Source organism: Anabas testudineus, chromosome 16 (genome assembly GCF_900324465.2).
Source record: "Anabas testudineus chromosome 16, fAnaTes1.2, whole genome shotgun sequence".
Classification (NCBI taxonomy): Eukaryota; Metazoa; Chordata; class Actinopteri; order Anabantiformes; family Anabantidae; genus Anabas; species Anabas testudineus.
The window spans coordinates 14,526,839-14,552,618 of record NC_046625.1 but is presented as its reverse complement, the minus strand read 5'-3'; the positions used below and the strand labels follow the sequence as shown (position 1 = coordinate 14,552,618).

The 25,780-nt window shown below is 40.3% G+C and overlaps 4 protein-coding genes across 4 annotated transcripts in view; 3 read left to right on the top strand and 1 right to left on the bottom strand.

The window, feature by feature from the left end:
• Positions 1-3,914, bottom strand: part of lars2 (leucyl-tRNA synthetase 2, mitochondrial) — a 29,025-nt gene extending 25,111 nt beyond the window's left edge. The window contains exons 1-2 of the mRNA XM_026372072.1: positions 3,770-3,914; positions 453-697 (exon numbers count right to left, since the gene is read on the bottom strand). Of these exons, the coding sequence (XP_026227857.1) occupies positions 453-686 (234 nt within the window). The 5' untranslated portion in view covers positions 687-697; positions 3,770-3,914. The remainder of the gene's footprint in view (positions 1-452; positions 698-3,769) is intronic.
• A 5,847-nt stretch (positions 3,915-9,761) lies between these two features.
• On the top strand, positions 9,762-13,015 carry LOC113169137 (transmembrane protein 158). Its single transcript, XM_026370308.1, has one exon. The coding sequence runs from the start codon at positions 11,648-11,650 to the stop codon at positions 12,347-12,349; it is 702 nt and encodes a 233-aa protein (XP_026226093.1). The 5' UTR covers positions 9,762-11,647; the 3' UTR covers positions 12,350-13,015.
• A 1,135-nt stretch (positions 13,016-14,150) lies between these two features.
• LOC113170047 (CUB domain-containing protein 1-like) lies at positions 14,151-20,963 on the top strand. The gene is made up of 9 exons (XM_026371921.1): positions 14,151-14,392; positions 15,187-15,393; positions 15,518-15,877; positions 15,975-16,343; positions 17,198-17,389; positions 17,607-17,978; positions 18,070-18,432; positions 18,562-18,643; positions 18,850-20,963. Exons 1-9 carry the CDS (start codon positions 14,323-14,325, stop codon positions 19,265-19,267), a joined length of 2,433 nt encoding a protein of 810 aa, XP_026227706.1. The 5' UTR covers positions 14,151-14,322; the 3' UTR covers positions 19,268-20,963.
• Positions 20,964-21,907: 944 nt separating this feature from the next.
• LOC113169455 (CUB domain-containing protein 1-like) lies at positions 21,908-25,779 on the top strand. The gene is made up of 6 exons (XM_026370855.1): positions 21,908-22,048; positions 23,292-23,501; positions 23,626-23,985; positions 24,502-24,702; positions 25,300-25,384; positions 25,608-25,779. The coding sequence occupies exons 1-6, from the start codon at positions 21,985-21,987 to the stop codon at positions 25,777-25,779; spliced, it is 1,092 nt and encodes a 363-aa protein (XP_026226640.1). The 5' UTR covers positions 21,908-21,984.
• Position 25,780: the final 1 nt, after the last annotated feature.

Sequence of the window (25,780 nt, the reverse complement as noted above, 5' to 3'; positions counted from 1 at the left end):
GACTTTCCCCCCCACGCTCCACCGTACCTGTAGGTTTCTACTTTGCTTCTTAACATGTCAAACAGCTCACATCACCTGTCACTAATTAACATTAATTCCCTGATTCAAAATTATGACAGAACTGTGGAGAGACAGGCTTCAATACAACGACTCTGTAACATCTCTGACCAGTCACACAGGACTGAGTGACTCTTATTAACTGTAGTATCAAAAACTCTCAAAACAGACTCACACATCTTCACTAGTAAAATCATAAGCAGATCTGCTGACTTTGATGTGCCAAAGTCAGTAAGCTGTTAATGTGTTAATACAATCACATACCATACAATGAATATTAAGTCTTCTATGTACACATCTACTGTACACTGTTTATTTCTGTTATTTAAACCAAACTAAATCTAACAGTAAAGACTGTGCAGTGGATTTGTCTAATTACCATAATGACTTCTTACCTCCTGCAGCGCATCCTTCTTCCACTGTGCCATGATCCGTGGGTGCCACCATTCTTCCACCTTGAGTCGGGTCTCTGTTCGATAGTCTTTCTCCCACACTCCTGTCTCGCTGAACAGGGTGCGGGTGCTGGGGGACAAGAGGCGGGGTACTGGCCGGAGGACAGAAGCCCTGATTCGGACAGACCAGGCTGCACCCAGGGGATACAAAGTCAGGCGTTGCACTGACCCCTGCATGGTTCTGTCACCTACAACAGGGACAGATGGAGTAAAGTGTCAGGCAGACAGAGAGGACAGTGATGAAATACTGGTAATATACAGGTAAATACTTTGAACACAGGAGTCGCCATGTTTTACTTAACTGTAGGGCTGGATGATATGACCATGAGCATCACGAGTAAAATGATTTATTGTTGTACTGCTGAAAATATTGGCTTATTAATCCGACTTCAGGAGGCAAACTAAAGTGATAATCCATAGATTCTTTGGGTTTTTTAACTGTTCTGAATTTTTTGTGCAATGTTGTCAACTTCTCCCCTTAGAACAACATGTATAGAATATAATGTAAATTTATTGGAATAAGGTGTCAGCTTAGTGAGAATAGAACATATCAGTAAACAGACCTTCTGTGCTAGTAGTATTTGAAAGCTTTAGTCATAGTTGAATAGATTCCTGTTCAGAGTGATCTTGACTGTAAATCTGAGGTAATTCAACTCAGTGCACAGCACAATGACCTCTAATTTTATTTTGGTTACTATAGACTGTACAGTCTATGACCACTACAGTCAAAGCTGTCCTGAAAATGAATTGACTGAATTTTAACCAAACCAGAGAGTTATTTATGTTTCATAATCCATTTGATTGCAGCTTCCCTCTGTGTTCCTAGTTGTGGGGGTAGAATTTCAAATCTTTCCGAAGAAAATAAGAAAAGGACTCCTGTATTAAGTATTAAAGTATTAATATTTAGCTGTCAAGCAGACGTCAAACTTTTCCCATTGCCTTATGAGACATGTGGACTATTGTGATTCGCAGTTTAAGTTTTAATAAAGACATAGTCAAAAATTCATATATGTAATGGGTATTAGAAGTTCATTACATATACAGTATGTGCATTCCCACGGCTTTGTGTCTCCACATTCAATGAAAATGCAACAAGACCATCACAGTCCTTCACCATGACAGGACAGTACATTAAGTTTCAGATGTCGGACTACACAGCACATGTGAATCCACTTGTTGAGAACAGTGAGTGACAGCTCTGCAGCCCTCCGCATGACTGTTTTGACACCACTGCTGTTTCACAGTTGGCGTTCTTTGCACCACGTCAGTCACACAGCAACAGTATGACTTTGTGAAATAAGAGTTTATCAAACTGGCTGCCTGCTCAGATGTGAGAATAATCTGCAATTATTCATTCATTTGTCTCACTGCTTCCAATCTGTTCTCTATTTGATTACAGGATGTTAACTACTCTACCTGCCTCTGGACGTCGCATGGACGGCAGCTCTCTCATGCAGATAGGAAGGTCAGACAGTCAAGTGTAGGTTAGAGAAAAACTGTTTGACCTACATTTGTCCTCTCTACAAGGCACACACAGACACACAGATATATAAACACAGTTTCCAAGGTAACCTGAGATATCTGCACTGTCTCTGCCTCCCTGCCTACTGCTAACCTGACCTGTCACGAGAATATTTCCACAGCAGTGACGCATCTGGATCTTAGCTGCTGAGTGGAAGAAATTATTATGTGCATAGCCTGACACCAAACTGAAAAAAAAATGAGGTGAGCTTATGACTGGCTATAAGGTTATTCTATTTTCTATGATGAAAATGCAAGATCACTGTAGAGAAGGAGCTCAAACGACCAATGCAGATCGATTTCCAGGAAACATTTACTGATTTGGATGAACTACTCTTTTGGGACTGAGTGCTGTCAACTAAATCATGTGAAAGCTCTCCTCTCCTCTCCTCACCTCACCTGCTTGTGGGAATTTGTTTTTCACTAAATTCTCTCGAGTATAAGCTAAGCTTTGCAGCAGCTGACACTCCTCCCTCAGGCTGAGCCAAGCACTCAAGGTTGTGCACATCTCTGATGGTGTGAGTGAGTGGGCTGAGGCAAGAGACTGAGAAAATGTTTCTATGGTGACTGGGCTCGTCCGTTCGGTTGTGTCTTTGTGAAAACTAAACTTCTGCAAACAGCGCTCTTGTTCTGCTGCCTGCACTGCATCAGCACAGAGAGACAAAGGTTGGTTACGTTCACTTATTAATCGGGCCTGGTATCAAATTTAAATACTTTTAGCATAGTGAACAAGGTGTGTAAAAAACCTACTGGCATAAGGGGTTCATCAGACTTCCAGTATTGTTATGCAAGTTATGATTTTGCTCACTGAATTTAATTTTATTCCATAAAAAATATTTGATTGGAAGAAAAAAAAAATAATAATAAAATTATATATATATATATATATATATATATATATATATATATATATATACATATATACATACATACATACATACATACATACACACATATATATATTTGTTTGGTTTTGGTATCAGTACAGGAACTCAGGTAATATTATTGTGCCAGCAGAAAAAAAAGTTTCAAATGGCAAAAACCAGAACTTTGTTCACTTTCAGGTAGATGTACTTCAATAAACATATCATCTGGGATGTTGTTTAATGTAATGGTGTCTCCTTCTGGTGTTCTAGTAACAATATCTGCATTACAAATAATCCTGATTTAGAAATTTACTGTGAATTGAAACTCTAGAGCTCCAGAGAGAGAAAATGAATTGACAATAATTTTGAAAATTGACAAATTGTGACATGTCAAAATTTTAGATCCACACTCAAAATAGTTAATATGATCTAGTAGTCATTACGAAAATATAAACATGTTTAAGAAAGTGAAAGATGTCCACCCTAGTTTCTCAGTTTCCAGGATGACACAGTAAAGCTTCTTGTTTTGTCAAAAAACAAATAAATCAATTGATCAAAAGAGAAAATAGTAATAAAATAGTTGTAACATGTTAACATTTGACTTTTCAGGGGTCTTTAACAATATTGATGATTACAAAATCTCCTTTATGTTGGCAGGACATTGAAAGAATGACTCCTCCCGGTCAAACTAAACAACAGAACAACCAGCCCTCCGTAAACGACCAAACACACGTCTAACCAGCCACCGTTTATCATCGGGTACAGTTTGTTTATTATTCTCTTGCTCACTGTCCAGTCTGCGGTTTGTCCTCACACAGCAGGATGGAGCAGAACAGGAAACAATGTGAAATGTCTTCTTTTGAAAGTACTTACCGATTTATGTCCAGGTCCTTTGATTCCGCGTTATAATCGTACTGACATAAAACCAATAAATAATATTACAAATGTCACGTGCACCATTGAAACACTTTGTAAACGACCTGCTCCTGACATCACGGCTTCGCCATAGGCGCCGCCATCTTTCTTTCAACAAACTTTATGAACACAGAGAGCGTCGACAACGACAAAACCACGTGGGTATAAAAACAAGCGCCCTGCTAATTCTTATATTCAGAGTTTAATTTCATTTGAACAAATTACACAATTAAAAGACTGAGTTTTATCTGTAATTCTGTTTAATGGGACTGCTTTTTATAGCGTTTAACCTAACTTAAAAAGTGGCTTATTAAATTGTTTACTAATTATTCACATGGGTTAAAAGATAGAAGATAAAAGCTGTAAATGAGAACAAAGGTGTTTAATAGTGTTATTTGTATTAATTGGCATTTAAAGCATTAAAAGAAGATTTCATAATCATTAAAAAAGCAAATTATTTCTTACAGTGTGTAATCCCTATATAGATGGTATCTTATATCCTGTGTAAATCTTTCACTTTTGTTTTTTGTTTTACTTTCTTCTTTAAGCTCTTTGTATGTTGTCTTAAAGTTTACATTTTCTTCTGGAGTCAAATGTAGCCCAAACCATAGAAAATCAACTAAGACGATGGTCCCCCACACAAAAAATTACCATTAAACATGATTGAAATTATTCAATGACACAAATTTACTGCCAGCAGGGATTCAAGTATCCTCAGGAGGTGCTTTCATTATGCCTGAGTTCTGACAGAACCACTTCTTCTTTGATGCCAACTTCCAGCGTAAAGTGATTGCAGAGTGAGCGAGCACCTCCACTCGCTCTCATCATCTCATCAGGGTTTCTTTTTTTTCCTATGAGCTGTCCCTGTGGCTCTCACCTTTGATCTGACATGGAGATGGAGGCAGTGAAGCAAAGGAGCAGACAGAGCTGGTGGGGGGAAGAAAACAAGTGTGGGCAATCATTAGCAAGGCATAGAAAGAGATCCTCAGCCTGACGTCAGGGAGCTAAACCCAGGGCTCTGCTCAGGCCCATCGCTGTGTATCAGAATTGAATTGATGCCTTCGCCCAGTGCACAACAGGATGTGGCTGAAGAGGAGAAATGAGACAGGGAAATAGGTTGAGATACTCACTAACTCACTACCTCTCCACATCTGTCTGCAGATACAGAGGGAGGCTCCCTGATGATCGTCTGTGATACTCACTCCCTCAGTCAAGTCTGCAGCATCTGGTGAAAACAGAAATCTATGTTCACCCAGCGCAACTTAATAGTAATAGAGAAGCAACAGAACATACAGTAAAGTAACATAATGAATCAATGTTTACAGTGTTAGAAGAGAAGGGGTAGGAAAAACTGCAACTCACTTTCACAAGACCCGATTTATCTGGATTGAATGCAGCTGGGATAGTTTGTATTTTTCAACATACTTGCAAAGATTTTTAAAAACACATTTTTCACATAGTTTAAATCAGATTGATGGCTACAACTAGTATCTTTATCCATTTCAATTTAAACAATAAAGCCAAGGAGTCTGAACACTTTCTGAAATGACTGTCAGTTAATCTGAATCATCAGGGTTGTGTGGGTGTAGTTTGATCGGATTTGATTGGCAGTAATCTGGCAACACGAGCAAACGCCGTCACTACTGTCAGCACCGACTGAATGCCAGTAAATTGTGATTGGCTGGGAGACTGGGGGCCAGTGATTAAGATGCATACCATATAACTGCAGTCCAGCCGTACTCCCTCTCTCTCCCTACATCTCTTCTGTCACTGTTAACTCTCTTTTTCCACTGAGCAAACACATAAATAACTTATTATTTTATTTATTTATTTACTTTAATGAATATAAAACAAAAAAAAACTCTCCTCATTAAATTCTCTGTGCTCAGACAAATTTAGCTGCTCTAGGTCAGTGTTTTTTGTTTGTTTGTTTTTTTTTAAATACTAACAGCGTGACATGGAAGAAAAATGATAGGTATCATGTAACAGTAGCAGATGGAGGCTCGATGTCCTCAGGGAGCATCTGCATGAACAAAGGCAGTTTATTGCTGGAAATCTGGGGGGAAAAAACGCCCTGAAATAAAATATGGAATCGTTCCTGTGAACGTCTTATCCTCTCTGCAGTTCCCAGCCTTGCCTCAGTGTTCCACCTCTTTATGTTTTGTACCACTTAACGGTTTAAAAAAACAGCATGGCGTCGTTCCTTAATTATAATCTTCTAATGATTTATTTTTGGTTGCATTAAAGTTGTGCGCTTTTGGATGGCTACATTGCCTTTTGAGTTTCAAGTGCGAGCCGCTTCTGTTGTTTCTCAAACAAATCCCTTTTGAAAGCACCAATCATCCTCCTTTTTCCGCCAGCATCCACCTCCTCATTCCCTCCACCACACACAATCCACGGCAATCACCCCTTCTCTCCTTGTTTTGGAGTCCAATTGCCTTTCGCCAGGAGAGAACCAGATGACGAATGGCCACAGAGAGCAGACCGAGCAGCAGTGAGTAAGGTAGGACTCTGATGAGGGGAGGGGGCTGACTTGTCTTCAACTGTCCAAAGTAACCTTTCATGGACCTGTGTCTGATTCACATTTCACATCCTCCTCAATGAGAAGTGGGCTGGTGGTGCCGCGGAAGCAATCTGACACCATCTCAGCTCCCGGAGACTGACGAGGAGCAGGCTGATGGGTCTCTGCATGCCTCTGACCGCAGTTCAGAAAGTCTGATGAGTGTGATGTTATTTGCAGGGCCTATTTCACATTGACAGCCCCGTGTGTCCTTCACGTATCTGTTCTCATGGCAGACAGAGGCCTCAGAGAGAAACATGCTAGTGCAGAGGAGATGGGGGAGATTTGGAGCTGGAAGAAGATCTTAAAGAATATGTTGGAAACTAGCAGCATCTATTTTGCTGCATGACCTTCACTCACCTGGGATAGATTTATTGGAAAGTGAAGTGTAGATTCTGCAACACGCAGGCTGCTCTACAAAACATATTTTTTATGTCTTCTCTGGGGATCCCCAGCCCTTTAGCCTGATTTCAGAGCAGCTCCTTAACAATTTATGTAACTAATTAGTGTACAACTTCTCAATCCTGCGGATCCCCAGGCAGTCTCCAAGATGCACTCAAACTGACTGAAAGCGAGGCTCCAGTGGCAATTTGATCAAGATATGAGTAGCCTACAATGAATTATCAGCTTGTGTCCTCGAGTCCAAATTTAATTTGTGCTTTAATGGGCAAAACAGTAGTGGTTGGAAGTAATTACATACATTTACTGAAATACTATAGGGCACTAACTATGATTTTTTTTTTTCTCATTAAAATCCAAAGACTCAAATTTTAATGTTTTATCTTACTTCAGGATGTATAACAGTGTTTCAGGATTGCATGTTCATCAAGTTGTGACACTCACGCAGCACAAACGCGTTTACTTTTATGCCCTTGTGTGTGTTAAGCCCCCAAAATACTGGATCCTACAGAAATCTCTTGCTTCTTAAATGCCAACATCCCTCAAACCCCATTAGGCCAACCCAGGATAATTCTTCTCAGACTCCTCCTTTGAGAGCCACAGACAGTTTAGCAGCACAAAAATCTGCCTCAGTGCCCCCCCCCCTCTTTTCCTTTTAATATATCAAGTGTGAAATTTGCACAGATATCAGGATCAAGCAAAGTGATGCATGTGTTTATTGGGGCAATCCGTAAGTGTAATGCATTTTAGAAAGTCTGTAGATATAATATCTTAGTAAGTTTCACACTCTCCTGCTGATGCATGAAAGGAACTCCATGAGAAAATAGACTTACATATACCATTAACATAACACATGAACTGCTACGTAATATATAATTTGATTTAATTTTACTTTAATGATTGTAATATAGTATATCTTCTATCTCTCTGTTCTCTGAGTCATCTTGTTTCTTCAGAAAGGAAATTGAGAGAGGGAGAAACTTGCTGCTGGGGCTGTGTGATGCACTCAACATGCTCTGTGGATAGATGTTGAGAGACAGGACCTCAGCACATTATCATGAACATTAGTTGCTGCTCTGATCTCCTGCAGAATCATTTCAGTGACACATGACAATAAAATTGATGATGATGTTAGGTTATTATTATTATCAACCAAAGTGTATTAGCTGTTCCCAGACTCCCCTCTGTGGGAAACCACCGTTTTGTTTTGTGTCATGGTAGTGATTGGTGGTCTGACTGGGGATTCACCAAGCTCAGATAAAAGAGAAGCTCGAACACTGTGTGCATAAAGATACATGTACGCGGTTTCAAACTTCTAATTAGGGCTGTAGTCTGCGAGACTCACGCGTCAGACTAATGGTGCCTGATCCAGCACAGAGCTGATGAAGGCGAGGCCAGGAGCCACTAACAGCTCCTACTTTTGGTTTCCAGAATAAAGAGCCACATTTTAAGAAAATGAATCTTTCATGCAGTCTCCTTTGGCACAAGAGACCTTCATCTTACTCCCATTTGCATTTTTGTCACCAAAGCAATTTACATTTTTATAGCATAATTAATGAACAAGAAAGTCATTTACATTTCCTTGCGCTGCTCACTAGTACATTGTCTAGAGAACATATCTGATGTGGAGGGACCAGCATTTGGAAATGAGTGTGGGAGCGTTTGTGAGCACCGGAGAGATGTCGGAGTGTGTAGAAACATAATCAAACAACTACATGATTGTTTCAAAGCAAAAAGACTGAGGAGAATACATTGTCATAATTAAAAGGAGACTAGAGGACGAGGGCTTTCAGGTGCAAATTAAGGCCAAAGCGTCTTTCACTTCAGCTGGCCCACACATCAGACACATGGAGGCAGGCCTACGGAGCTAATGACACCATTTAAACTGCACAGAAGAAAACAATTCATACCAAGTGGCATTCATTTATTTTACCTGGCAAAGATGAGAGAGAATAATTCATCATCACTGCCTCTGGTCAATGACCAAATTCAGTCAGCAGAGTATTATCTTTTCTAATATATTATACATACATTACTAGAAAGAGTATGCTGGCAAACATCATAATTAATTACTTTCTCCTTTCTTAGAAAGTGGCAACAAGAAGCTTGATATCAGGACATTTAATTCAATGACAAATGATGATTTGTCTTTATGAGATGGGGATAAAGAGTTTCTTTTTAAGGAAGTTTTATGTTTGTTTATTTATTTATTTATTTTTTACATTTCTGCCCCAGTTTTAAATGCTGTGGTGTTTGACTATATTATGTTGTGGGGTATATATGGTCTTTTGCACAAGATGAGGTTAGGAATACATTTTGTGCTCATTTTACAGTCACTGGTATGTGGGCCATAAAAAATGCATGAAATAGCAAAATATCAACTCTGATATACTGTAGATCAAACAGCCACACACCCTTCACTGGTAGAGACGCGTCACATTTTAAGGCTGGATATTTTTAGAGAACATAACTCCAGCAAGAGATGGCCAAACGCAATAACAAATGTAAAAATAAATGTAAAAAACAAGAAGAAAATGATTTTAACAATTTTCTGCAGGTTGTTTTACTCTGAGTTACACACAGACAGAATATTACGGGCGACCAAAGTGACTCTGAGCTCAGTGAGATTTGGGACAACGGTGGCTCACAGCGACTGCAGCTTGAAAACCCTCGTTGCCAAAGCAAACCAGGTGTTCAACCACTACCCCTAATATTTAAACTCCTCAAAGTTGAGATTAACTGCAGCTGTGCCCTTGTCTGTAATTGTAATCAGATTTACCGTGTGTGTGATAAAGCGCTGAGTCCAAAACAGAAACAGGAGAAGGGAGCGGGGAGTGGGGAGATTTTGTTCTCTTCAGTATCAGGTACAATAGCCAGGTGAAATACACTGTGTACAAAACCCCTGCTGTCCCAGCTCAGTGCAGGCACATGTTTATTGATTTGTGTGGTTGCCCCCTGAGCACACAGTATGGCTGAGAGAGGCGAGCAACAACATACATACAGCTCTCAGAGCAGAACAGATGAACAAACAAGCAAACGAGTTACACACTGCTGAGTTTATCTCTCAGATATGTTTTTATATATATATATATGTATGTATTTATAACCTAGATACTTACAAGCAATGGAAACATGCAAGGTGCTCTTACTGTCAACTTTATGATATTGGTTTTTAATACACCTGCAATTAAATCACATTCTTCATTCAGTCATAGAAAATGCTTTTTGCTCTCTTGATTTCAAACTGACTCACTAGAATCGATACTCAGAGAAAAAGTGATTTGTGTTATTGTTATATATTAGCCATTTTCCAAATGTGAAGGCTCACAAACTAAAAAAAGTTCCTTCGTGTGCTGAATTAGAGGCCCTGTCGTGTAAGTAATAAGAATAAAAAATGTAACTGAATAAAATATTTAAATAAAAATCAAACAGTCTTTTCTGTTTATTCACATTACGTCAAGTAACTATAGTAACTAGATGTCTATACAGAAGAAAAGAGGAATAAAATGTATGAATGACAGCGTTTTATTCAGATCCATCCTTGCATTTTTGACCTTTTTTTTACAAACTGAGCCCAGTAAGCTGTGATTAGCAGTAAGTATGACCACATGAGGTTCTTCGTGAGGATGTTTAATCACTGGACTGAAGGAAATACCACAGACATCTTTATTTAAAGGAGCACTAGCAGCACAAATCTTGGTGAATATGTTTCATTTACCTCATTATCACTGTGCTTCAGGACCCGATGCTCCAGTGAAGCTGTTTATTCACTGACCATCATTCATGTTCAACTCGGTGACTCTACTCTGATAAGATAAAGGTCCAAAGAATAATCCTGCATGAGATGGAGATTAACTTAATATCTTTTAGCTCAGTAACTGATGAAACAACAATCAAAGTTACCTCCTTCTATCTCTGCTCTGTAGAGGTTGTTAGTGACTGTGTTTGCTCAGGACACCGGAGGTTTCATCCTTTTTCAAGGCCTCCCCAAATGTTGTGTTGCCCCACAGCTGTGTAGTGCATCTGCTAAATAATCTAAATCTAATCACCTAAATAAAAACTTGCTTTACTCCTTTACATGCTCCTCTGGTTTTCATGCTGTTTTATCCTTTTTAAACAACAGATGGAGGAAAAACCCAAGGCTAAAACCAAGAGTAACCATTTACTTTGAAAATCACGTGTTCAATGCTATACAACCATCACACCATCAAATAACAGCTCTGAACTGTCCTCTCATATTCATTATTTGATCTTAAACCCTACTTTTAAGCCAATAAAAGACATAAACAGATGATTATATTTCTGGCTTTGTGAAAAAGTGGTTTACAGTTTGTGCAACATGGTGCCACACACTGAAGCCAACCTGCAGACAAGATTAAAGTCTGTCTTCAAGTCGACGCTTTTGTTTCATTTTATATTTCACATAAAGTTGTTCTGAGCGTGAGACTGATGGGGTTGATGATTGGAAGACGCACGTAGAGCCGAGCGCCTCAGTCCCTGCGCACTGGAGGCTCTCCTCTGACCACTCCTCTGTGTTTTGGGGCTCAGCGCTCACACCTGAAGTGACGGAGAGGGGGGGTGAAGCTCGGAACTGTGATGAAAGCAGCGCACGGTGTTGCTCAGCTCGCTTCTCCTGAAGAGCGACTGCGGGACACATTTGGAGAATTAGTCAGAAGGAAAATATTCAAAGGGAGGAGGCTGCGCGGATGTGACGGGCTTTGGACGTTTCCATTTATACCAGTCGGGCAGGGAATCAGATCTCCCCATCGGGATCTGCGTTTTTAAAAATCACTGGCCATTTCCAAACATTGCACGCCTCGTCCGTCGCCTGCGGATCGTCACAGCACCATGCGAGCAGGAGAGACGCGCCCTGTGCCATGCTGAACAACTGTCCGACTCTCCTGCTGGCTCTGACCGCGGTGGCCGGACTTCTCCAGCGATGTCAGTGCTGGAGCGACGAAGACCTCCTCCTGCCGCCCATCAACTCCTCCAACAGGTTCCTGGCCAACCTGGAGGTGGACGTGCGCTTCTCCAAGAGGTCCGTGGATGAGAGCGAAGCCTCGCCCGACGCCTCCTCCTTGCAGACTTTGTCCCAGTGCAACGTGAGCGTCCAGAGACTCCTGCCCACCTCCCTGGTGGCCCGCTGGGACAGCAGCTTCGGTTTCCAGTGCGACGTGCTCATCTACACCACCAACAACCACGGAAGGGCTTTTTTCTCCGCGTCTTTCAACAGGGCGATCTCGCCCGTCGTCATCGAGCACCTCGGGGTCACCGGGGGTCAGCAGGAGTTGCGCCTGTGCGTGGGCTGCGGGATGTCCCGATACCGGAGGTTTGGACAGGGTAGGTCGAGGGGCCAGCAGACCGGGGATCAGGTCACTTTCTGCTGCGTGGATTTCAGCCTCGACGAGCTGAAGGGGGACAAAAGTTGGAGGCTGAACAGAAAACCCATCGAGTCGACACTTGTGGCTTGTTTCATGACTTTGGTCATCATCGTGTGGAGTGTTGCTGCTCTCATATGGCCAGTGCCGATCATTGCAGGGTTCCTGCCGAACGGGATGGAGCAGAGGAGACCGAGATGACTGAAATAGTCTTTAACATAATTAGCCTGTGCTGCCTATACTCTCTAATTGTAGCCATGTTCACACGGATGAATGATTGCAGAGGTCTGGAGAACGTTTTGAACCAGTGCTTTAGTTTTGGGAGCTCTTTAACCTTTACTAGAGGTTACAGAACACCTAGTGAAACTCTTCCTATTAGAAGAACCCAGGTCATTTATGAAGACTTATACTAATAGTAACCTATACTGGGACCAACACCAATGTGTTTTGTATACCCTTAGGCCTTCCTCTAGATTATGTCAGCGTAAACTGTCCAAACCTTTCTCTTTAAACCGTGTTTGTATAGTTTTTAATCTTTCTAGATAGTTTTTGCCTTATCCCACCTGTAGGACTTTTGCACTGAACTGAACTTTAAAGTGTGCCGTCACATATATAACTTATAGTCATGTTCAAAGTTAATGTAATAGTTTTTTCTCAGTACATTCAGAGAAATAGATGTCGTTTCTGATTGACACACAGAGGGTTTCAGTATTTATATAGTCAGATTTCTAATGTCAAGTTGAATATGCTTATTTGTATTCATGTTCTGAAGGTTTAAATGAAAATAAAGGTGATTATAGACTATATCTAAGACCTGTTCTCTGTAGCCGAGACCAGTTTTACTTCAGACGTACTGTATCTCACTAACAAAATTTAAAGGTGTTGAGACAAAACTGTCAAACTCTTGTTCTCAAATGCTGACTTTTTTTTTTAAAGGTATATTTTAGAGGTGTTGGTGCAGCTGCACTGAGGATGTAGTTTGTGATGCTGTTGATTTGTATGTGAATATATAAAGAGGTGTTCTAGTTATTAAATTCAGCAATTTTTATGTCTAAAATAGAGGTGTTATAACACACATTTCTTTATGATGCCATAGTACATTATAGATATGCCCAGAAATAAGGTTTAAAACTTGAATGCTTCAGATTGAATTTTCCAGAGTGTAGGTACTGAATTCGATCAGTACTTCAGTATCAAAGAAAACACGAAGATCCTTAATCACTGATGCTTAAGGAGCTGCATTTAATGCTGTAGCTGCCTCAAGTGGCGATCAGCACTTTATAGACTGTTGGTTAATTTAACCATAAAAGGCCACCAGGCTGCAGATTTTGTTAAAATCTGTTACTGGCAAAAATGTGTTTCTCAGCACAGATTAGACATTTGGAGAATTACTAATCATGTTACAAAGGGTAACATTAAGTCATCGATGCAATTATTGCTTTGTGCCCTAAAACTAAGGACACATTTACACCACATACAGTCCAACCTGCCCTCAGTTAAACTGGTGGGACCTAGAAGGACACACGGGCTCTAAGGCACTGTACTATTTTTCTACTTTCAGGGAAGGACTGTGGCATGTTCAGACAAGAGAAACACCATCAGCCTGATGTCATGTCAAAAAGAAACAACTGTGTGTGTCCTGCTCATCTGACTGACCAGTTCATGGTGTTGAGAAGTTCAGAGTGGAAATTCTTTTTTTATTTAATTCCAAATCAATCACAGAGGATGATTTATAAAACAGATATTTCTTAGACAGAAATAGTTCAAGAGCAATTTAATGTATTCTATTGAAAACTACTTGTGTAGGCTGCTCTATAAAGAAGCAACGAATTGTAAATCATTTTTATCCCACGCATTTCGCAGAAATCATTAAATTGCATTGATTGTGACGTTATAACGCATCAGCGACCTCTGTACCTGCCACAATGGCCGACGTGGCCACGCCCTTAGTTCACCTGGAGTCAACGCTCCTCCCCTGCTGATCCACGCACACATGCAGGAAGTGGGTGGAGGAAGTATCCGAACCTCTCCGAGCTGAGCGTCACGTAAAAATGAAAAAGAAACATAATGCGATGAGCGATTGTCCCAGCTGTGGATAGGAGGCGATGAAATATGAGCGAATCTGCTCTGATTTGTCCCAGAATCCAAGTTAAGGAGCCACAACGTAGGACAGCATGTCCTTATCGACGGCCAGAGTCTCTCTGCAGGTTTTACTACTGGCATTCATCACATTCACTGTGTCAGGTAAGTTGAAGCTTAATAATTAACCAGTAAGACACATGTACTGCGAGATGTTTACAGTGAGAGGCGAGGTGGAGGATCTGCAGTCTGAATGTGGACACAATGATATATATACACACAATACAGGAACAAACAGCATGGAGGCCTCATCAGACTCAGGCTGTGGTGTTTGCTCTCTGGACGCTGTTTTTATTGTACTGGTTATATATATATATATGTGGCTGCCGGCACATTAATGACTTTACTCTTTGTCAGTGCTGTACACAACATGACCGAGTGATTTTCAGTGTGGTTTTCTGTTGTTTGCTCAACACAACCCTCACCATCTAAAAGCCCTAGAGCTGCTCTGGTGTGTCATGTGTCAGATATGATAAACCGGGGTATGAGACAAGAGAGAGTTTCAAGTTGCTCGTTAGGTTCTGTATCTAGAAGTGGAGTCGTGGCTAAACGTCTCGCTTGGACTGAAGAAGCTACCTGGATCAATAGTGAAACTTTTTTCAACCTAACATGAATGATGTAAAGTTGCCATGACTCAACTTCCCGATAATCTCCCGGCACTAGGTTCAATAGTGTGTGTGTGTGTGTGTGTGTGTGTGTGTGTGTGTGTGTGTGTAGACACACTGTTTGATGAGTACAAGCCTGGTTACTCATAGCAGGAGTGAATCCAACCTGTCCTCCTCATCTCTGAGTGAAGTCATACCGACTTTGTTAACAGTGAATAAAACAACATCTGGTGTTTTTATTCCTTTTTCTGAAGCTCTGTGTTTTTTGTTTTTTGTTTTCGTTATTTTTTTCAGGGGCCCAGCAGATGACCGTCACCCTTGATAAAGCCACCACCGTCAACATTAGCAGTTCAGACAAAAGATGCACAGTGTGCAAAGTAACAGCAGGTAGAAGGCAATGTGGTCAGTCTCTACTGTTAAAAGACACCACGTCTGTCTCATTACTGTTCGACTGCTCCGGACCTCAAGATGTGTTCAAGATAGAAATTGTGCGAAACATAGGTAAGAGTTCCTTTGAGTCACTTTGAGTGAAATTAATGATACTGTTATAATTATATTAATAATCTTATAAAACAATCCAATTATCTTACACAGTTTGATTGTAAAACTCACTTTCTCTTGTCAGATTGCACCACAACATGGTGTAATGGCCACATCATCCAGACTGACTCCAGTTATGTTTTGCTGAATTTTAAACGCACATTCACCTGGAACCTGAAGGCCTCAGCGCTGACATCAGTGAAAATAGATTTCACCAAAACAGGTCTGAGACAGATCCATCCATCTGAGATATGTCCAGACAGACACACTTACACCCTGCAGGTCCCGCATACGACAGGGAGCGTGACCATAGGGAAATTCTGCAGAGGGGGACTTATCAGTAATGCTCAGATATTGAATCATGGCAGCTTTTCTCTGGAAGTCCCAGCAGGACAGAAGCTGCAAAATGGTCAGTTTGACGTGTCTGTCGGAGAAGATATCAAGTGTGAGTTACTTAAAATCTTCATGTCTGAACATTTCTCTCTTGTATGTCTTTTAAAGTCACATTATTTGACAGTTGCTTTCACTTCTTTCTCTCCTAGCCTTTGCTAAAATTACACTGACATTCCCAAAGGGGATCTCGTCCTCAGAGCTTCTCTCTCCAAACTACCCGGACAGTTTTCCAGATGACAGTGTGATGCAGTGGTACTTTCAGGTACCAGACAAACACAAGACTTCTGTTCAATTCCTAAATCTCACACAGCCACATTGTCTTAAGAACAAGACAACAGTGGAGTACCACAGCAAAGGGAGATTGGCGTTGGTACAGAGCTTAACAGACCCCCAACCCGATCAGAATTGGGGGAACGTCTCCCTGACGTTGAGAAACTGTGAGATGGACAGAAGAAAATCTGGTTCTCCCAGACTCTCTGTAAACCTTAAAGTCTCCTCGTCAAGCACAAGTTTGCCAGGTTTGTACATATTTCAGGTTTTATTTTGTTGTTTGTTCTTTGCAGCTTATGCTAAAAACTTTTTCAAGGTTGAGTTTTCGTCCTCTGAGACGGTTTGTTCTTTTAACATACCTCATGTATTTATGCAATAAGACCACGAGCCAGAGACATGTTTTGATTGGCTGTTGTTTTTGTCCATACTTTAATTATGAAGCAAAAATAGATGCAGATTCTTTCTAATGCTAATTTAAAGAGAGTAAAAGTGGATTCCAGTGAAAACTAAATCCACCATTATTCATCTTTAGTCAAGTAGCTTTGCTTACAAGCGCCACCTAGTGGTTACAAATCAAGTACTGCTGCCTAAATGTGTTATTCACAAAGATTACTATTACTAGTTAATGACTACAATTTAATCTTCATCTGTGTTGTTCACAACTTGGTGTAGAAGTAGTCTTCTACATGTTACGGCAGGTAAACTTCCATTTTCATGTTACAACAATGGTGTAAATTCATAATTCAAGGGTGTGAAAGGATTTCCCCTCCTTTTTTTAAGACAACTCCAGTAAAAATGAGTAACCAAACTGTAATGTTCAGAGTATTTTCTTTAACCCTTCAGATATCAGGGTAGGGGAGCTCTCAGATTGCCTAACTGTTGAGTCATGAATGACACTGCTGTGATGTATGACTCAACAACGAGGAAGCGTGTCCTTCAGCAGTTGAGGAATCACATTGTGCTCGGTCGCAAGCGAACACGGTTGTGATGAGCGATCATTTCAGCTGAGATGAGGACATATTTGCATACTCTATGTGTGTGGGATAGAAAGACTCACAGAATAAATGCTGTCACGCTGTCACTTTGTACTGTTTTTCTCTAGTGCTGTGTAAAGTAGACATGAGTGAAGCAGAGGGTCTCACTCTTTACATTGACAAGTTGAGGCCGGCCTCCGAGTGCAAGATGAAAGTAAACTCTGAGATGAAGGAGAAAATCGCAGTCACGTCAAACAGCGACCTGTCTTTCGAGGACTGCTCTCCACAAGACATACAGGTCACTGCCACAAGAGTCATAGGTAAATCCACATTTGTTTTTCTTGGGTCTGGAAAGCATGCCTAAAATGATCCAAAACTCTTCAGTTATAGTTTTGTTGTACTATCAAAGATTTTCTTACACAACACAACAAGTTATTGAACCCAGTAGTTGTTACTCCAAGCGAGAACTTTAGTTTTAGTACAAATTGTAATTTCTGAACCCTTGATTGACTCAATTGACCTGTACTTTCATTTCAGTGTGTAAAGAACTCAAAGAGTGCCCACAGACTCCAGTCCCTCTCTTGGTGCCTGTGCTGCCGAGCTGCCTTCCTGCTCCTCTGACCAGTGCAACCTGGACTTTCCGTCCTCCTCAGCAAGGCACCGTGGAGCTAGCCTCCCCTAATGGGCCCCTAAGGCAGTCCCTACCTGGTCTGCCATGCAATGACAGCATTTTAATCAAGCTGACGGAAGGGAATGGCAGCACTATAGGAGACTTCTGCCCTCAGGGAGCCATAGAGAAGATCCAAATCCACGCCAACATGTCTGTCACTGTGTCCAGCATGGACAGTAAGGCAGTGAGGATGTCTTACAAGCATGTGCTGAATGCCAGTTTCAAAGGGAAAATACCAGGTGAGAAGCAGCTTCAACTGAGTGTAATAAATCAAAATGTCAGATGTGTTTTAAAAGATTCTTACTCATATTTCTTCTTGTCCATATCCAGAAAGATATATAATCACTGTAGCTGCAAAGAAAGACACCCCTGTCCTTTTGGCTACTCCTGGTTGGCCAGTGGGAATGAAAGGTTACTCCACTGTCTCCTGGATCGTGTCAGTCCCCCCGAACATGGAGGCGCACCTGATGTTCGCCAATCTCACCCAGCCCAAGTGCAGCAACCAGCACACCGACATCAGCGTGCAGCGAATCGGCCAGCCAGCGCTGGATTACAGCCGTAGGGAGGATGAGGAGGCCGAGAGTGAGCTTAATGTCTCTAGCAGCTTCTACCTCAACATGTCCAACTGCAGGGTTGAAAGAGGGCGCTTCAATGTTATCACCAAGATCACCCTGCAGGTTCCCAAGAACAAGAGTAAGAGGACATTTTGCATGGCTAGTTGTTGCTTTCTTGTAATGTTCATGTTTCTTTAGGGTTTTATGGAGGTTGTTAAATTCTCATTACAGTTAGGTTGACAGAAATATTCTCTGTTTTCTCATTTAGCCATGCTGATTATCATCCTAAGTGTGGTGGCAGCTGTCTTGGTCGTTTCTATCATAGTGGGAGTGGCCTGTGCAGTTATAAAGTGAGTAAATCTACTTTATATTTCATAGTGTAGTGTATTTTTTTGCATGTTGTAGTACATAAATAAGTAGGTGCAGAGCTTTACAGTTAGGTCTCTTTCAAAATCTCTATTTCTCTACTTCTTATATAACCTAACTTCCCCCCTGGTATTTTATTTATTTTCCACCGTTTAAAATGGTCTCATTTTCTGTCTCTCATGCCACACAGGAAGAAGAAAAAGATGAACCCTCAGACATCCATCTACAATCCAAACGGCACCAATGTCCTGCCAGGAAACAGAGGCTTCCCTAAAACAGGTACAGATAACGAGTCCCCCGTGTACGCCACAATTGATGAAACGCTCATCTACACACACCTGCTGAAAGAGGACACAGAATTCAGCATCTACAGAAAGTTTGACACAAGCCAACCTGCCACAGACTCAGAAAAACCACTGATTTCTAAAGACACTGGTGCTGACGACATGGAGGTCGGCGTTTATCGCCCCTTCCAGGCTCCGCCACTTCCCGACAGGCCTCGAAGCCGGCCCCTGGTGGACAATGAGATTTACCAGGCTGCAAATGAAAGTGAGGAGGCACATTCTGTGAATCTGGGGCCGCGGCTGGATCCAGAGGGAGGGAACTGAGGAGAAGATTGGATTCAGCTTTCTGTTTTTTACTTGACCTTCCTGAGTTCTGAAATATTCATTCCCTGGCTTCCTGATTACTTGCAATTCAGCCTAGCAAGAAGCCTATTGAGCGTAGTTCTGTACCAAAGCCAGGCACACAGAATAACACTGTTTAAACCTTCCTCATGTTAGCTTGTCTTATGTTTTCTCATCCCCCGTCTCAGCCACTCTAAAGAGCTCTGATAGTGCTTGAATATTTGTCATCTTTCCATTTTGCTGATGTTTTTGCGTACATAGTTTTTGCACCGATCATGAGTCTTTGTACAGGAACTAACCTGTGTGCGGGTCACATGCTGAGTTTTTCATTTTTCTCACCAAACCACTGAACTGAATGAGTCCACTGCTGTTGCCAAACATTGCGTTTTTATAGCATCATCAGAACATGATGACTTGGTGATGGCCTGTGTTGCAGTGGATTGCAACAGCAGGGTTTGTCCATGGAGTTTTCTCTTTTTATTTATTATTGTGCCGTGTTGTCCTTCCATGGAGACGTCTAGATACTATTACACCATAAATGTGCCTTACAGACAAGTCAGACCTCTCTTGTTTATACAGTTTTCTTTTCAGACATTTTTGGTTCAGGGATAAATTAAAATAAGAGCTTTTGTTATTTTAAATACATTTTAAAATCTCCAGTCTGATTTGCTGCTGGCTGTTTATTTGCATTTGCAGCGTATTCTTAGTTTTCTTCTCGTTTATTATGCTGAATGAGAGGAACTAGTTACTACTGTAGGGGTTTTAGGACCCCATATACTAGAGCTACAGTGTCCAGCAGAAGAAAAACCAAAACCAAGGTCATGGAACAAACCACGTTATAAGTTACAGTGAAGTTCAGGCGTTTTGTCTAATTTATCTGTTTGTACATTTTCTAGGACGGACAGAAAATTACACCTTTAATTACCCTGTCAAAATATTTATGCAGAGTTTTATGTTGTCTTTGTTAGTTAATTCATAAGCAATTTAAGCCAACACTTTTCCATCTGATGAGCAAAATATTTTTTTAAACATTTATGAGGATGTTAATTAACATAATGAAACATAAGCAGCGGGGTTCGACAGTCAGAAATGGAAATAAAGGAAGTGCCACAGAAAGAGCACTGGTTAATTAATGCTACACAGCAGACAATGGGATTGTACTGATTAGCACTATTAAAATGCACAACAAAGGCAAGCCAAACATCCAGCGGTGTTTACCTTAATGAACATGTTAATATTTGTGTTTGAAAGCACAGGATTATTGAATGTATGTAAAATATATCAGCTACCATATCTGGGTGTACAACAAGATTTTAAATGAGTGTGATGCAACCTGCCTCTCAATCTTAACTATTCTATATAATGTAGAAGTTTTTGAAATGTGCATCACATTATCTTGTAAAACAAGTAAGAGCTTGTGGTATTTTGTGAAGCTATTTTATTTGCAATAGCACATAATGGCAATGTAAAGCTGCAGCCCTGCAGTAAGTCGTCACACATTTCTTTCTTTAGTTGATGCTGTTTACAGATTCTGTTGTGGGATATTTCATGTGACAACTGCTAGGTGGTGTTAGAGACTTTTCCAATATCAGAGAGTGAAGAGTGTTTGGGGAATCGGTTAGACGCTGCACTGTGTTGTATGGCTGGTCTGAATAAACTGTTTTTAACCCAACAGTGATTAACTCATGTCCATAGACTGTCTATGATTTATACAGATGTAAAATGCATTCAGCATTACTAAAACAGCCGGTGTGACTTTAAACAAATGACATTATCTGTCTTCTTTTCGAGTGGGTCTGCTGGGTGTGGAGTGAGCCAGCAGGAGGAGGCAAACATCAACCAAACCCATGTAGCTTTCAGGGCGCAAGGATACTGTTCAAACCTTTCTCCTTTAACAGTGTTTGTATAGTTTTTAATCTTTCTACATAATTTTTGCCTCATCCCACCTGTAGGACTGAAAACTCAACTTTAAGTGTGCCGTCACATATATAACAAAGTAAATGTAATAATTCTTTCTCAGGACATTCATAAAAATAGATGTTATTTCTGATTGGCACAGAGGGTTTTAGTATTTATAGATTTCTAATGTCAAGTTCAATATGCATGCTAATTTGTATTTATGTTCTGAAGGTTTAAATGAAAATATGACCTGTTCTCTATAGTCGAGACCAGTTTACTTCAGACTAACTGTATCTCAAATAGCATGTGATACAAAATTCATCAGTCAAATGTAGCCTTAGTTGTTATTTTACTATATACAGTACATACAACCTGCCTTTAGTTAAATTGGTGAGAAGCAGAGGGACACATGTTATTAAGTACGTTGGTTTTTTTCTGGTGCCATTCACTTCAGCTTCAGATTGTTTCATGTCAAGTGGTGAAAAGACAAGATTTAAGATAACAAAATCTTTGTTTTGATTCTTGTCAGTATGACAGGGAAAACAAAACCAAAAAGATTTATATGCCCTACTGTTGAGGAATGCACCCTAAGGCATTATCAAGCTATAGGAACCAAATAAAATGCCCACGCCTTCATACCTGAAGTTAACGCATGCAGGTACAGGGAGACGTTGCTGCAATATCAAGTTGAAACAAAAGTGAAATTCACATAAAGATCTGAGCTGTGGACAGGAGACAATAAGAAGTCCTCAACTGATTTTATCCAGGGGCAAAATTACAGCACTGCATAAAAGGACAACATGTCAATTTCAACAGCCAGAGTCTCTCTGCAGACTCTGTTATTCCTCGTCTTCACTGTATCAGGTAAATTCAAGTTTTATAACCTTAAGACAGACTAAACTACATTTGTGAAAGGTGAGCAGGTGGATGTGCAGTTTGAATGGCGGCTGATTATATCTCAAATGATGGAAAAAGTGTGGGCAGGACAACTGTAGTTATTTATTACAGTTTAAAGAGTAATAATCCTGTCAGTGGTCATCGATGTTTGAACACAGGGAGTGTGACAAGATCTTGTTACATGTGACTGTTGAAACAAGTAATGTAGGCTACTATTGTGTAGGAAATGCCAAACGTTGATTTAATATACTGATCTATATACTGTTTTACAGTTTGGTTATTGGCTTAACACAACACCTTTTTTCATAATTGTAGATTGATAAATAAATAAAAAGTGGAAAACATCTAAAAACCATGATGTATTTTTCTATACAATTAAATCTGATATTTTAATATAATAAAATAAGAAATAAATTCCTCTCCCCAATAAGCTTATGTACTAAATCCTGTGTTGTTAAGGCTCTAAAAGTGTCTAGAAATACACAGTTTAAAGGAGAATTCTGTTAATTTTATGTATTACTTAGGTGATGTGAATAAAAAGCATTAGGAATAAGTATGCAGATTAAGGTTTATTATATTACTGAGTATTGATGCAACAACATGTCTATTATTTTTAGGTTCCAGCTGTTAAAGATGGGGCTCATTTCTAATTACATTATATAGTACTGCAAAGTTTGTGAATTCAACTCCTTAAGTACATTGGCTCAAGTCCTGTACTGTACTTGTTTACATAATGAATTTAGTTACTTCCCAGAAACTATATGAGTTTCAAGATGCACATTAGGTTTTGTAGTGTGTGTGTGTGTGTGTGTGTGTGTGTGTGTGTGTGTGTGTGTGTGTGTGTGTGTGTGTGTGTGTGTGTGTGTGTGTGTGTGTGTGTCAAAACCTGTTTGCTCAGATCAGGTTCAGTTAGTCATAAAAGTCATGGAGAGAGTAAAGCCAAGCTAAGTTTCACATTTTGATTTTCAGTTGCACCACTTGTTGAAAAACTTGTTCATGTAAAAAGCGCTATACAAATAAAATTGAATTGAATTGAATTCAAAGTCTATGACTCAACTTCCTGACCTCAACCTCAACTGTGTGTGTGTGTGTGTGTGTGTGTGTGTGTGTGTGTGAATGTGTGTGTGTGTAGACATGGCTGTTTGAATAAAACAACATCTGGTGTTTTATTTACTTTTTCTGAAGCTCTGTGTTCCTTTTGTTTTTTCAGGGGCCCAGAAACTGACCATCACCCTTAATAAAGCCTCCACCATCCACATCAGCAATACCCAAGTCAGAGGATGCAGAGTGTGCACAGGACCAGTAGGCTCAAGGCAATGTGGTCAATCTCTACTGCTAAAAGACACCACGTCTGTCTCATTACTGTTCGACTGCTCCAGACCTCAAGATGTGTTCAAAGTGGAAATTGTGCAAAACATAGGTAAGAGTTCCTTTGAGTCACTTTGAGTGAAATTAATGATACTGTTATAATTATATTAATAATCTTATAAAACAATCCAATTGTCTTACACAGTATGAGTGTAAAACTCACTTTCTCTTGTCAGATTGCACCACAACGTGGTGTAATGGCCACATCATCCAGACTGACTCCAGCTATCTCCCTTTACTGGATTTTAAACGCACATTCACCTGGAACCTGAAGGCCTCAGCGCTGACATCAGTGAAAATAGATTTCACCAAAACAGGTCTGAGACAGATCCATCCATCTGAGATATGTCCAGACAGTCACACCTACACCCTGCAGGTCCCGCATACGACAGGGAGCGTGACCATAGGGAAATTCTGCAGAGGGGGACTTATCAGTAATGCTCAGATATTGAATCATGGCAGCTTTTCTCTGGAAGTCCCAGCAGGACAGAAGCTGCAAAATGGTCAGTTTGACGTGTCTGTCGGAGATACATCAAGTGTGAGTTACTTAAAATCTTTATTCAATTAAATTAGATTAAACTTTTTTGTATAGAGTCAAATCACTACAGATGTCATCTGAAGGTACAGTGTTGATGGTTTAAGACCTTACAAAATTTAACTGTATAAAGAATTCTATAGAAAACCCAACAATCCCACTTCAGCAGTAGTAGGCGACAGTGGAGAGGAAAAACTCTCTTTAGAGGAAGAAACGTCCAGCAGAACCAGACTCAGGGTGGCCAGCAATCTGTAGAGAGGGTGTCTGCCTCCCGAGCCTAAACTGGGAGCTGGTTCCACAGAGAGGGGCTTGATAGCTAAAGGCTCTGCCTCTTATTCTACATTTGGAAACTCTAGGAACAACAAGTAGACCTGCACTCTGAGAACAAAGTGTCTTGCTGGGAAAATATGGAACTATGAGGTCTTAAAGATATGACGGAGCTTGATTATTAAGTTATTATTTAAATGGGAGGGAAAGTTATTTATTTGACAGTTGCTTTTACTTTTTTCTCTCCTAGACTTTGCTAAAATTACCCTGACATTCCCAAAGGGGATCTCGTCCTCCGAGCTTCTCTCTCCAAACTACCCAGACAGTTTTCCTGATGATGATGAGATGGAGTGGCACTTTCAGGTCTCAGACAAACACAAGATCTCAGTTCAATTCCTAAAGCTCACAGAGCCACAATGTCAGAGAAAGAAAGCAGAAGTTGTGTACCAAGGTGAAAAGACTGAAATTCTGAGTTTAACAGACCACCAACCATATGAGATTTCGGGAAACGTCTCTCTGAAGTTGAGGAACTGTAGGATGAGTGAAAAAGGACTTTCCTTAAACTTTAAAGTGTCTACTTCAACCATATGGCCAGGTTTGTACATAATCTGCATTTTATTTTGTTTCCAGCTGTGCATTTGGCACTAAACTAGTTTGTTTATTTAACATATCTGAGTAATTTAAGCAACAGACAATGAACATTACATGTAATTAGAGTGAAATTGGTTTAGCTGAAATGTAAATTATGTAATTAATATTTTACATTTACACAGGATCAAATGACATATGCAGCATCGAGACCACAGAGATTTATTTATTGACTATTTTATTTTATTGTATTGTTCTGCATCTTTAAGGTCTTGATTCACTCTCAAATCTCTTAAAATAATTTACAGAAGAAGCAGAGGTCCAGGTCATGAAAGATTCCCCAAAAAACTCAGCACCAAACAGCAGACAACCAAGTTAGTAAACTTAATGAGACTGCACAGTTCAGTTTATGTGTGACAGATATATTAATAAAGAAGTGTATCTGTTGTTTCTCATTTAGGCATGTTGATTATCAACCTGACTGTGGTGACCTCTTTCTTGGCAATTGTGGTCATTGGGCTGTTAGTGGCCTGTGTGGTGATACGGTGAGTGCTTCTGCTTTACATTTTATGTTTTATGAAGATTATTTTCTATACTTTTTAATCTCAGAAACAAGGAGGTGCAACTTTGTATTGTCTTCACTACTTCTTACAGTACTTAATTCCACCTCAGTCTCTAATAATCTTATACCTCTGCAGTATTAACTTGATGACTAGATGCTTTATATTACCCTCAAACTCTCATTCTCGCGTCTCTCCCGCCGAACAGGAAGAAGAAAAATCGTAATCATCAGACACCTGCAAACCATGCTAATTATAGCACCTACGTCCTGCCAGGACACAGCGACCTTTCTACGACAAATGCAGATGAGTACCATGTGTACACCAAAATTGATGATACACTGGTCTATTCACACCTACTGGAAAAAGTTGCGTGTTAGT

Excerpts from the sequence above, each read along its gene's own strand:
- LOC113169137 (XM_026370308.1), top strand. The coding sequence starts at position 11,648 with ATGCTGAACAACTGTCCGACTCTCCTGCTGGCTCTGACCGCGGTGGCC.
- LOC113170047 (XM_026371921.1), top strand. The coding sequence starts at position 14,323 with ATGTCCTTATCGACGGCCAGAGTCTCTCTGCAGGTTTTACTACTGGCA. Across the intron at positions 14,393-15,186 it reads CATCACATTCACTGTGTCAG|GGGCCCAGCAGATGACCGTC; the intron begins GTAAGTTGAAGC and ends TATTTTTTTCAG. Across the intron at positions 15,878-15,974 it reads TGTCGGAGAAGATATCAAGT|CCTTTGCTAAAATTACACTG; the intron begins GTGAGTTACTTA and ends TTTCTCTCCTAG.
- LOC113169455 (XM_026370855.1), top strand. The coding sequence starts at position 21,985 with ATGTCAATTTCAACAGCCAGAGTCTCTCTGCAGACTCTGTTATTCCTC. Across the intron at positions 23,986-24,501 it reads GTCTGTCGGAGATACATCAA|ACTTTGCTAAAATTACCCTG; the intron begins GTGTGAGTTACT and ends TTTCTCTCCTAG. Across the intron at positions 25,385-25,607 it reads GTGGCCTGTGTGGTGATACG|GAAGAAGAAAAATCGTAATC; the intron begins GTGAGTGCTTCT and ends CCCGCCGAACAG.